The sequence below is a fragment of the Heterodontus francisci genome, chromosome 18, assembly GCF_036365525.1.
Source record: "Heterodontus francisci isolate sHetFra1 chromosome 18, sHetFra1.hap1, whole genome shotgun sequence".
NCBI classification, from domain to species: Eukaryota; Metazoa; Chordata; class Chondrichthyes; order Heterodontiformes; family Heterodontidae; genus Heterodontus; species Heterodontus francisci.
Window position 1 is genome coordinate 11648217 of NC_090388.1, and position 13587 is coordinate 11661803.

At 41.8% G+C, this 13587-nt stretch overlaps 1 protein-coding gene across 8 annotated transcripts in view; it reads right to left on the bottom strand.

The window, feature by feature from the left end:
* The window catches only part of cep290 (centrosomal protein 290), a 249852-nt gene that overhangs the window by 116217 nt on the left and 120048 nt on the right, over positions 1–13587 (bottom strand). For all 8 annotated transcript variants that reach the window (XM_068050269.1, XM_068050268.1, XM_068050270.1 and 5 more), the window contains exons 5-11: positions 13523–13569; positions 8972–9115; positions 5025–5078; positions 4462–4614; positions 3245–3427; positions 679–768; positions 438–560 (exon numbers count right to left, since the gene is read on the bottom strand). In XM_068050269.1, the coding sequence (XP_067906370.1) occupies positions 438–560; positions 679–768; positions 3245–3427; positions 4462–4614; positions 5025–5078; positions 8972–9115; positions 13523–13569 (794 nt within the window). The remainder of the gene's footprint in view (positions 1–437; positions 561–678; positions 769–3244; positions 3428–4461; positions 4615–5024; positions 5079–8971; positions 9116–13522; positions 13570–13587) is intronic.

The following is a 13587-nucleotide window of genomic DNA, read 5'->3' on the forward strand; positions in this document are numbered from 1 at the left end:
TTTCCAGTTGTCATCCAAAATATAATAGATAAATGACCAATTTTAATGCCATTAATCTTTCATGAAATTATTCTGCATCAGTCATGAGACAATAATTAGAGAATTGCTGTTAAGCTAAATGAAGAGCTTCTTGGAAAAAAGAGAACACTGAAAAGTAAAGTTACAGAAAGTGAGTGAAGCAAAATTGTAATGTGCTTAATCATACAGTAATAGAAACATACTTACAATTATGAATTCTTCTATGATCTGGTAGATGACCATGAGATAAAGAAAGCAATAGAAAAGGATGAAGGCATATGTGTTTATTAGAAGATGTGAGAAGAATCTACAGTTGAAACAGGAAAAATAAATCTGGCAAGAAATATAAGCATGACATAAATAAAAACTAAATTACTAAAATGTCATGGGAGAAAATTGAAATTTAACCGTTGATATACCTGTTGGAGGGTAATTATGCTGCTCTTATCACTGTCAAACTCAGCAATTACTAGTTTAGTTTGGAGATCTTGCAACTTTTGTTGATACTCGCTGATTTCTTTATCCTTGGCTAACAATACTTTCTGTAAGAGTTTAAAAAAAGCTTTAAAGTATCAGTTACCATTGTTAATTAGAATAGAAGTTTTAAATAAGAGTGACAACTCAACACTTCTTCTGAGTAATGCCAGGTATATAATGTACCTTCCATTCATCGATTTTTGCATTCACTGCCAACATCACAGGATCTTCCTCTTCGGTTATGGCTTGGAGCTGACCCGTCAGATCTTGTACCTGTTTATAGAGATGACATGGCACTGTTGGTAGCAACACTCCAAACTCATAAAAGCAGGTTCAGCTGAAGGCGGCTTTTCAGCTCTCCAGATTAACAAACCCTACCAACTTTCCATCACAGTACCTAGTGTTTTTTTTAAACTGAGTCCAATGTCCCTGTTTCAACTAAACCTGTCCAATAACTCGTTCAGCGACTGATCACCTTCTGTGATGCTTGTCTTAAGTTTGACAGGCACCATCCTGAACCTCTTATCCTGCTACCCGCATATCTAAGCATTAGTTCTGGTTCACCTTCTCTGTCTCATTAAGTATCTTATATACCCTGCTACAGATTTAAATTTCTACCAACGTGTTTGTCCATTGCTCGTGGCATTTCCACAAGCAGACAAAATCTCATACAAACTAAAATCTGTTCCTTCATGTAAAGGACAGCATGCCACAGAATTAATAACTATCTTTTAATCTCTGATCGCACATCAGTGACATGGCTTGTCTATATAATGGTGGTAAATAACACATTTGTGGACCACCATATTCAGGTTAAGACTAATAGATTTATTTGAGATATATATACACAGAAATAGAAACACAGCATGAACCATGAGGTCCAAAACTAGATTACACAATGTATAAAATAATTCAGGATAAGGAAAGAGTTGTCTCTGCCTGAGTCTCTGGTAATGATTAGAAGGACAAATGGCGTAGTTTATTTTGAACCAGTTTATTTCTTATGCTCCTGTAACTTGATCCAAGTTTTGTCTTTACACTGTCTCCTGCCAATCTGATTGTTCTGTCTGAGTAATGAATAGTATAACAAAGTGATTACTGACAACGCAACCGGCAGCTGATGTCATCAGACTGCGCCAATCTGCGCACATGTGCAAATTGGCTCATACTCTCTGCACATGTGCTGCGTTCCGCATTGCCAGGACTGGTTGGCACATGCGCAGATGACGTCATTGACTAATGCGGGAGAGAGCGGGAGTGGGGGAAGCGGGGAGAGCGCGGGGGTGGGGGTAACAGGGAGAGAGCAGGGGTGGGGAAAGCGGGGAGAGAGCTTGGTGGTGGCGGGTGCGCTCTCCTCCTTGCCCCACTGCCCGCTCACCCTCCCCACCGCCCGCTCGCTCTCCCCACCCCCCCACCCGCCCACTCGCTCTCTCCACCCCCTCCCCCCACCCCACTGGCCAGCTCCCTTGCTCTCTCCCTCCCCAGCCTGCTCACTCGCTCTCTCCCTCCCCGGCCCGTTTGCTCTCTCCCTCTGGCCATTGTGTCCTGCCACGCGTTTAGGTTGACTTTGTGTGATTATTTGAGCAGCGCCATCTTTTGTCCTGGCAGCTGCCTGACGATTATCGTTTTAGTGGTAATGGCTGCATTTGCACATGTGCCACTGCAGCGCCACCTAGTGGTTGCACTGTCAGAAAACGCAGCCATAGTATAATGGCTCCGGTTCTGGACTAGCAATACAGATGCTTTGAATTCAAACCCGATTATAGTAAGAAATGAAATTGAATTATATAAATCTGGTCATTTATGAAAGCTCATAAAAACTCTCTGCATCACTAAAGTCCTTCAGACTCTTCTTTGGCTTCCCCCTCTCCATTTGTTCTATTCCTGTCCTTCTTAAATAGTAAATACCTACTTAAGCTGGACCCCACTGAATTTCATGGTATATACATCTCAGTACCTCTCCATTTCTTGTGAGACTTCACCCAGCTAAAAATGTGTTTGTTAAATTAACAGCCTGTTCACGAGTTTTTATATACCGAAGCATAATAACCTTCCTTAAATATCCTTTTTAACTGAACACATATTACCTTAACTATCTTAAAATAACTTCAATAACTTACAACTGAATACATTTTAAGAGGATAACAACGCACTGTTTTAAGTACCTTATGTATTTCAGTACAATAATTCATCTAAACTCATCTTACATTACTTTATATTTATCTTAAACTACCCATGTCTTAAACTTTGACTTTGGTAAAAGCAAATAACCTATTTTAGAGTGGGCGGTAAAAAGGATTAAAAATATCTCAGTAATAGATTGAGATTTTGCAATAAACAGCAGTCCCTAATTTGCCTTCCCCTTCCTTTATACTCCATCTCCATCAATGTCACTTCCTCCTTCTCAAGTTAGCCATTTCTCCTCCCACCTTCTCCAGTCAAACTTAAACATTGTCTAGCCTACATAAGCATCCAGTAATGTTGACAAAATTTTGGCTGACTCATTAGGAAGCACGTTTGACAGTGTGGACCAGTGTCTCTCCCTGCACATTCCCCTTGCCTTCCTACCCAACACCTACCTGAGTCTGCCAAGATCACCCTGCAGATGCCAGAGTGCGAACATCAGCCACAAGTAAAATCCCTACCTGGATTTCTAAAATCCAAAGTTCGGTGCTCTGGCATCATGGCTTCCAGACTACCTTAAAATTAATTCTTAGTTTTGATTAATGGAAGTAAGTCCAGGCCTTGCCTGAAACAACAGTTGCCCTTTTTCCCGTTTGAACTGGTCCATAGCACTATCGTTCTGCTGAACAATCAGTTTCATTTTGTTATATTCATCAGTCATCTTCTCCATCTCTTGCACTGACTCTTCCAGGTTTTTCTGCAAATGTTTGTTCTGTGCCTCCAGCTTATCATTGGCCTCAGACAAATTCTAGATGGTGTAGAAAAGAAAACAATAATAAATTTAATTGGTTTAATCAGCAGTCTCTTGCTAAAGAGGGCAACTGCTTGTTTCTCTTAAAACTGAGGGACGCACTTGGTGCAGAACAATGGGCTGAATTTTACCTTAGGTGGACGGGACTTCGCTACCTATGTAAAGGTTGGTGGTGAACCCGCTTCCGCCTAGCCCGGGGATCCGACCCGCATTTTACGGGTCCCCGGGCTTTAATTATCCCGAGGCGTGACTTCCACCAGCTTGAGGGAGGAGATCCCGCCTCAGTGAGCTGGCGGCTAATCAGTGGGCCGGCAGCTCTTAGTCCCAGCAGCGCCACCAGGAGCGGTGGCCACTGCTGGGATTGCAGCCCAGCCGACACCATGGAGCCAGGACTTCAGGTAAGTTGGACTTGCCTCGCTGGGGGTAACCAGCAAGGCAATGGTACTCTTTGTGGTGGGGGGGGGGGCGTCCTGGGTCCCGGGGGCGGGTTGGGAGGTGGGCGGCCCTCAACATCATGAAAACATCACCAATCCACTCAACTCATTAGTTATTTTATTTGTTTTTGGGATGTACATGACATAAGAACATAAGAAATAGGAGCAGGGTAGGCCATGCAGTACCTCAAGTCTGATCCGACATTCAAACAGATCATGGCTAATCTACCTCGACTCCGCTTTCCCGCCCTTTCCCCATACCTCTTGATTCCCTTGGTGACACTAGTGAAGCCACATTTATTACCCATCCCTAGTTACCCTGCCAACATGGTGGTGATGGGCTATTTTCATTGTAGCTGTCTCTTTTTACAACTGAGTGGTTTGTTAGGGCACTTTGGAGGGCATTAAGTGCCAAGCACATAGAATGGACTGGAGTCACACTTAGGTCGGGTGGCAGGTTCCCTTCCTGAAAGAACATGAATTACCTTATTCTGGCATAAAACAAAACAACCATGCAATGTAAAATACAGGAATGTAACAAATATGGAGAAATACTTACCTATAAAATGTAAAGAAATATTTAAAAATATGAAGTACCTGAATTTCATCCAAATATTGCGCAAGCTCCTTGTTCTTTTTGGAAAGTTGCATCCTGTAGTCTGAATCATCACCTCTCCTATTAAGGAGAGTCTCCCGCTGAGAATCTATTTGTTTCTGATAGTCAACAACGTCTTGTCGTAGTTGATCATTCTGCAAAAAACATCAGTAATCCAGAAAGTTCATGGTCATTCCATCAATGAGACAGTTGAAAAACATTCTAGAAAGCAAATAATGATTTAATGTACTAGTACACTAATTATGGCGATCATCAATTACATAGCCAGCCATCTTTGTGATGCTCTTACCTCTCTTTTAAGTCCTTTTTTCTTTGATAAAGAAAAGCAAATGGTGTGAATGAGAAAGAGAAGACTAAGAAAGTGCATGTTAGCAAGAAGAAACTTTTAGTGTGATAAACGATATAACATGGCAGCAACAAAAGGTGAACAAGCAGAACTGAAGATGCAAAGAAAGCTGGTCTAAGTGGTCTGCAACACATGTTTTTATTTAATCTTCATTCACAATCAAACGTTAATCAGATATGACCAGTACCCACCACTGACCTCTCTTCTCAACTTGTTGTTTTCATTTTCTGTCTCCTTGATTCGAATTCCCACCTAAACAATACAATAAAAGATAAATGTTGGTATATACAGTGAATATATGCGGGGGTAAAAAGCAATGATAGAAAAGCATCTTTCTGATGCCATGAATTAAGACTAAAGCAGTTACTGTATTATGAAACTACCCTTTTATTACATATTGCAAAAGTACTGATCTTAAACAGTACTTAGGCGAATTGTACAAAATATCACTGCACTGTTGATTCTCCAAAATGCGGGGGAGTGGGGGGAGGGAGTGGACATGACCGATTGTAATCATGTGGCCATCCTGCACCCATCAGTAAGTGTGCCGTATGTGAGCATGCAGATAGATTGTATTATACTAGTTCTATCAAGAGGTGTGTGGCTTGAAGGTCCTGCTGGCAACTTGGCTCCTGACCTCAATTACAATCTTGGTTCAAGCATGGACAAAAGAGCTGAACACAAGAGGTGAGGTGAGAGTGACTGCCCTTGCCATCAAGGTAGTATTTTACTGAGTATGGCATCAAGGAGCCCTAGCAAAATTGAAGTCAATGGGAATCAGGGGGAAACTCTCCAATGGTTGGAGTCATACTTAGCACAAAGGAATATGGTTGTGGTTATTGGAGGTCAAACATCTAAGCCCTAGGACATCACTGCAGGAGTTCCTCAGAGTAGTGTCCTAGGCTTAACCATCTCCAGCTGCTTCGTCAATGACCTTCCCTCCATCATAAGATCAGATGTGGGGATGTTCGCTGATGATCACACCATGTTCAGTACCATTTGTGATTCCTCAGATACTGAAGCAGTCTTGCCCACAAGCAACAAGACCTGGACAACATTCAGGCTTGGGCTGATAAGTGGCAAGTAACATTCGTGCCACACAAGTGCCAAGCAATGGCGATCTCCAACAAGAGAGAATCTAACCATCTTTCCTTGACATTCAATGCTATTACCATTGCTGAATCCCCCACTATCAACATCCTGGGAGTTTCCATTGACCAGAAACTGAACTGCAGTAGCCACGTAAATATTGTGGCTACTGAGCAGGTCAGAGGTTGGGAATTCTGTGGCAAGTAACTCACCTCTTGACTCCCCAAAGCCTGTCCACCAAGTACAAGGCACAAGTCACGAGCGTGATGAAATACTCTCCACTTGCCTGGATGAGTGTGGCTCCAACAACACTCAGGAAGCTCGACACCATCCAGGACAAAGCAGCTCGCTTAATCAGCGTCCCATCCACCACCTTAAACATTCACTCTCTTCACCACCGGTGTACAGTGGCAGCAGTGTGTACCATTTACAAGATGCACTGCAGCAACTCACCACACCTCTTTTGACAGCACCTTCCAAACCCGCGACCTCTTCCACCTAGAAGGACAAAGGCAGCAGACGCATGGGAACACCACCACCTGCAAGTTTTCCTCCAAACCACACAACACCCTGACTTGGAAATATATCTCTGTTCCTTCACTGTCGCTGAGTCAAAAACTTAGAATTCCCTTCCTAACAGCACTGTGGGTGTTCCTACACTAGATGGACTGTAATGGTTCAGGAAGGCGGCTCACCACCACCTTCTCCAAGGCAATTAGGGATGAGTAACAAACGCTGGCCCTGCCAGTTAAGCTCACACCCCACAAAATAAAAAAAGAATTAGGGACACGCATGTTAAGTGGACATAGGACTGTAAGGTGGTATGAGGATTTGGCATAGGCTAGTAATAAATATGGAATAGATTCATAGGCAATGCTTTATGGCATGCATATGTGGGCATCTACACTGGTGATACTGCTACAGTTGCTATCTTAGTAGCTTCTTAAAGGAATGTGATTTTCTTGCATATCTTTTTCCAGATCCCACTGGCAGTAGACACAATGTTGACACAAGCCACCACCTCCTGCCATTCGTGTTGCCCAGCTGACCTCTGAGAAAGGGCTAGATTGGTGCTGGACCATACCCAGGACCCGAACCAAATACAGGGCGCCATGACCTCCCAGGCACTGCTGTGAGCAACTCGGGAGCTGTTTGAGATTGTGTGACTTCTCGCCCAAAGAGCAACAGTTTCCAGCACCAAATCCTTCCCATCCCTGTCTCACGAAACCTGCTGCTGTGCAATCTGCTGCAGCCAGAGATTTAAATAAAGCTCTTAGGCTTGATTAACATATTATGAACAGTTTTCCTGAACTTCTACTGGAGGTGCACAGGAAGGAGAATGCCATAGCTCAATTACAGGGCTTAACAACTTAGTGAACTAAATTCTTGTGACAGTGGACAGCATAACCTGTTGTGTAGTACTGAAGTGCAAAACAGCCAGCAAACATATTAGTAACATTTTTCACTTCCAAATAATCATATTTAACCACGATTGGCAAAGTTGGGGATTCTTTTGAAAGCAGCAATGGAATCTTCAACTGTGCACATTCCAAAAGTGAGATACAAGCTGTGGTTTTCCAATGATGTGATCCAGCAGCCTACAATTTACCACCCCCATACCATAAAAATGAATCTATGGGAAACTGCAGCTCAAAGTGGAAAACCTCAGCCACTATTTTCTAGTTTTATGCCTGAAATATCTCTGCAGCATTATACTTCAGTGTTTGAACAAAGTCTTTGAATTAAGAGGATCTTTCAGTTGATAGATTCTCCCATACAGTTATATAAGTTAAAGCTCTCCCCTTTATATTGGGTATGCACCATCGTACCTTACAGTCATATGTAATGGAATGCACTGCCTGAGAGTGTGGTGCAGTCAGCTTCAATCGTGGTTTTCAAAAGGGAAATGGACAAGCACCTGAAAAAAAGAGATTTGCAGGGCTATGGGGAAAGGGACTAGCTGAGTTGCTCTTGCAGAGAGCTAGCATGGAGACAACGGGCCAAATGGCCTCCTCTGTGCTGTAAATATTCTACCATTTCCTCTCCCCATCCCACCCTCACCGCCCCCCTGCACCCGCCCCCCGCCACCAGAGATCAACTGGTTCACCCAAAAGGACATGGAATTCTCATGGAAAAAAGGGGACATCTACATCACAGTGTCATGAACTACTGGAGGGCAGCATTTGGGAAGTCTTCCAATTTCACATATGGCGGGTCCGCCCTGCTTCTGATGCTCATAACATCGTGAAATGCTAAGCTGTCATTTAGTTTCACTTGATCTGAGGATGCAATGAGGTGAAGGGTCGCAATCTATAAACTTCTTCACCCAGAGAGTTGAGAGAATGTGGAACTTGCTGCCGTAACTAGTTGTGGTGAATGCCATAGATGTATTTAAAGTGAAGCTAGATAAACATGACGGAGAAAGGAGCAGAAAGTTACACAATGGGGCGGGAAGTAGTCATCGGGGAGGCAGTTGTGTAGTGGCAATGTCACTGAACTAGTAATCCAGAGGCCCAGGCTAATGCCCTAGGAAAACTGGTTCTAATCCCACCAAGGAAGCTGGTGGAATTTAAACTCAATAAAAATCTGGAATTGAAAGTTAGTCTCAGTAATGGTGCCATGAAACTATCATCCATTGTTGTAAAAACCATGTGGTTCACTGATGTCCTTTAGGGAAGAAAATCTGCTGTCCTTATCTGGTCTGGCCTACATGTGACTCCAGACCCACAACAATGTGGTTGACTCTTAACTGCCCTATGAAATAGCTGAGCAAGCCACTCAGTTGTCAAGGGCAATTAGGGATGGGCGACAAACGCTGACCTTGCCAGCAATGCCCACATCCCATGAAAGAGAAAAAAAAGTAGGCGGTGGGAGGTGACTCTCGTTGAGCATAAACACCAGCATGGAGTAGTTGAGCCAGATGGCCTGTTCCTGTGCTGTAAATTTACATCTTTGTAATAAACATTTTTTTCTATTGAATCCAGTTTAAAAGAACAACCGAGAAAAACTATGCCAACAGTTTGCAATCACAGTTGTTCCTGTTCCAGGTTCCTTACCTGCTCTACGAGTTTCTTTTCCTTGTTCAGCTCTTTCTCCATGTCAGAAACCTCCCGGTCCTTGAACTGCAGCTGGCTTTCCAGCTGACGAAGTTCTTCTCGTAAGAATCGGGTATCTCGCCCTCCAGCAGTCAATTGGGCCGCCTGGGCAGAAATAAAATGGAATATTGCTCACTTTCTGAATTCGCATGCGTTTTAAGTAATCAATAAATTACATTTGCAGAGAAAATCTCCTACTATGAGTTACATTAAGATAACATCAGAATTTGCATCATGGGAATAGGGCCGATATCTTTTCATTTCGATGAACGACAAATGTCAAAATCTCCAAATGTTACCTACGAAAAGTATAAATTTTGTAAATGTGCTGTTGCCATTCAGAAAATAATTCAAATATGAAAATTTGAATTATATTTGCAGATCTCCTCTGGCCTTGCCCATGACAAGTCACATAACTCACTATTTTCCAACTAGAATATTTTACTGTGTAATTTACAATGTATTACCCTGCTGTCACTGGTGGGATTAGTTTATAGGCCCCTGAACAGTAACTACATTGTAGGACAGAGTATAAATCAAGAAATAATGGGGGCTTGTAGGAAAGGTACTGCAATAATTGTGGTCAATTTTAATGTTCATATAGATTAGACTAATCAAATTGGCAAAGGTAGCCTAGAGAATGAGTTTGTAGCGTGTATTAAGGACAGATTCTTTGAAGTATACGTTCTGGAACCAACCTGGGAGCAGGCTATTTTAAACCCGGTAATGTGTAATGAGACAGGATTAATAAATTACCCATGGTAAAACTCCACTAGGCAAGAGTGATCATAACATGATAGAATTTTAAATTCAGTTTGAGGGTGAGAAATTTGGGTTTGAAACTAGTGTCTTAAACTTAAATAAAGGCAATTACAAGGGTATGAAGACAGCGTTAGCTAAAATGAACTGGGAAAATAAGTTAAAAGGTAGGACAATAAAGAAGCAATGGAAGACATTTAATGAGATATTTCATAACTCTCAACAAAGAATGAGAAAGAATGAGAAAGAAAGAGTCTATGAGAAGGATGCAACATATGTGCCTAACTAAAGAAGTTAAGGATAGTATCAAATTGAAAGAAAAGGCATACAAAGATTAGTGGTCGGACAGAAGATTGGGAAAATTTTAGAAACCAGGAAAGGATGAATAAAAAAGGGAGAAATTAAGAGTATGAGAGTAAGAAATATAAAAACAGATAGTAAAAGCTTCTACAAATATATGAAAAGGAAGAGAGTAGCTAAAGTACGTGTTGGTCCCTTAGAGGATGAGACTGGGGAATTAATAATGGGAAACAAGAAAATGGCAGACATTTTGAACAAGTATTTTATACGTATCTTCCCAGTAGAAGAACAAAAAGCATTCCAAGAATAGTAGAAAATCAAAAGGCAAAAAGGAGGGAGGAACTTAAAACAATCATTATCACTAGAGAACTAGTGGACTAGTAACCCAGAGGCCCTGCCTAATGCTCTGGGGACATAGGATCGAATCCCACCATGGCAGATGGCGAAATCTGAATTCAATTAATAAAAATCTGGAATTAAAAAAAGCTAGTCTAATGGTGACCATGAAACCACTGTCGATGATTGTAAAAAAAAAACCATCTAGTTCACTAATGTCCCTTAGGGAAGGAAATCTGTCATCCTTACCTGGAAATCTGTCATCCTTACCTGGTTTGGCCTAATGTGACTCCAGACCCATAGCAATGTGGTTGACTCTTAAATGCCCTCTGAAATGGCCTAGAAAGCCACTCAGTTCAACGGCAATTAGGGATGGGTAATAAATGCTGGCCTAGCCAGCGATGCCCACATCCCATGAACGAATAAAAAAAACCCCTGATCAGATCATTTCTCGCTGTATATCACGCAAACTTATAAATGGGTCTAAACCTGCCATTTTTGGCCCTGAAAAGTGCCCAGTTTACCTCAGATTACCCTGGAAGTGTAATGCATCCCAAAAATTTGAGCAACTGGTGAAGCTAGCTGTTTCACACTGCTACTATGCAGAAGCAACACGTGTGGTGTTAGTCACTAACAAGATGCTGCCGTCAAGCCAAAAAGACATTCTGCCTATCACACAAATGAGCAATGTGATATATGAATTTCAATGACAGTGTGATGCTTGGTATATAGGCCCTACGTCCCAAAGCCTGGCGGATCGTTATCAAACAATATGTCCCTTCTGCTGTCTGCAACGGGTAAGGTACAGGCCGTACCTAATCAGCCCATGTTTGCAAGACTCAAAACCCGGTGTCCAACATTAGATGTGATTCCGTGAATGGACAACGTTTGCTAAATAATCCTCAGTGTGCTAAGAATTACGCTGACAACCAATTTAAGATTGTCAGTCAAGCTCGCAGCGCATACTGGAAGCTACATGTTAATACACAGGACCCTGTTCTTTGTTGTCAGAAAGAACATGTGCACACATTGAGCCTGTTTCAGTTAAACAAAATAAGTGACAGCCATTCCCTGGTTCATTCTTCAGGGCAATGCCTTGACCAATCAGAGTCAAGCTGCCTGGTTTAAATTTCAAACAAAGCTTGGCAGTTAACTGTCAGTCACCATAAACTGGTGCATTCTCCATGGAAATGTCTTTACCAATCAGAGTCCACTTGTCAACCAATCTGCACTGCCTTCCCATACAGTATAAATTTGTTATTTCCCTTATGTTGGTTTTCTTGCGAATTGTCCTAATGAGTGCGAGACCGAAAAGCTTCAATAAAATGTCTCTATTTTCAGCAATACTCAATATTATTTACATGCAGAGACTGCAGAATGCTACGGTACAAAGGGATCTGGGTGTCTTTGTACATAAATCACAAAAAGTTAGCATGCAGATACAGCAAGTAATTAGGAAGGCAAATGGAATGTTAGCATTTATTGCAAGAAGGATGGAATAAAAAGTAGAGAAGTCTTGCTACAACTGTACAGGGCATTGCTGAGACTGCACATAGAGTACTGTGTACTGTTCTGGTCTCCTTACTTAATGGGGGTCTACTTGCATTGGAAGCAGTTCAGAGAAGGTTCACTAGGCTGATTCCTGGGATGAATGGGTTGTCTGATGAAGAAAGGTTGAACAGGTTGGGCCTCTACTCATTGGAGTTTAGAAGAATGAGAGGTGATCTTATTGAGACATACAAGATTCTGAGGGAGGCTTGACAGGGTAGATGCTGGGAGGATATTTCCTATCGTGGGGGAATCTAGAACGAGGGGGCACAGTTTCAAAATAAGGGGTCCCCCTTTTAAGATGGGAAGAAGGGGAATTTCTTCTCTCAAATGGTCGTTAATCTTTGGAATTCTCTTTCCCAGAGATCAATGGGGGCTGAGTCATTGAATATATTCAAGGCTGAATTAGACAGATTTTTGGTGAACAAGGGAGTCAAGGGTTATGTGGGGCAGGCATGAGAGTGGAGTTAAGGCCATAATCAGATCTTATTGAATGACGAAGCAGGCTCGAGGGCCGAATGGCCTATTCCTGCTCTGATATCCAATGATCTTACATTAAATCAAGGCCCCTTCTGCTCTCTCACGTGCACATAAAAGATCCTGTGGCACTATTTTAAAGAAATGCCAGGTGTCCTGGCCAATATTTATTCCCTCAAACAACAGCACAAAAAACGATTAACAGTTCGTTATTACACTGATGTTTGTGAGAGCTTGCTGCGCGCAAATTGGCTGCCATGCTTGTTACATTACAACAGTAACTGCACTTCAAAAGTATTTAATTGGCTGTAAAGCACTTTGGGATGTCCTGAGGCCATAAAAGGTTCTATATAAATGCAAATCTTTCTTGGTTTAATTTTCCAGCTTCAAGTTAAAAAACAAGATAAAATGGATGTCTTTCTTTGCGTTTTACGCCAAATTATACAAGCCTTCTGTATATATAGAGATGAGACTGAGAAACACTAAAGTTGTCTGTAACCTGTTGGCTATCATTTCACAACCAATAAATTCCTTTTAAAGTATAGTTACTGTTGTCTTGTTGACAAACAGGCAGCCAATTTTTGTACAAAAAAGTTCCACAAACAGCAAATTAGATAACCAGCATTGGCTACGGGAAACACTGGCCAGAACACCAGGAGAACTCTCCTGCTTTACAGTCATCCTACCAAGCAGATAGGACCTTGGTTTAATATCTAATATTAAATATCTAATATTTAATATTCGAAAAACAGCACCTCAGATAATGGAGCACTGCTTCGGTATTGCGCTTAAGTATCAGCCTAGATTTATGTGCCCAAGTACTGAAATGGGGCTTGAACACACAAGCTTCAGACTCAAGAGCTGCAAGTTCCTTACTTAAGCCAATTTGATACTTACTAAGTATATATTGCAAGGTATTCAGCTCAGCTTGGTGCTACTTAATACAGTTAGATGAAAAGGGGTAGGAGAAGGCTTGTGTGAAGCATAAACACTGGCATGGACCTGCTGAGTGAATGGTCTGTCTCTGTGCTGTAGACTCAATGTAATTCTATATATTAACATTACTTAAAGAAATTAAAACTTCAGACTAACCTCCAACTCATTTTCTAGCTTAAGAACCTTTGCTTTCAGCTGGTTTTCTGCAGAAGAAACAGATA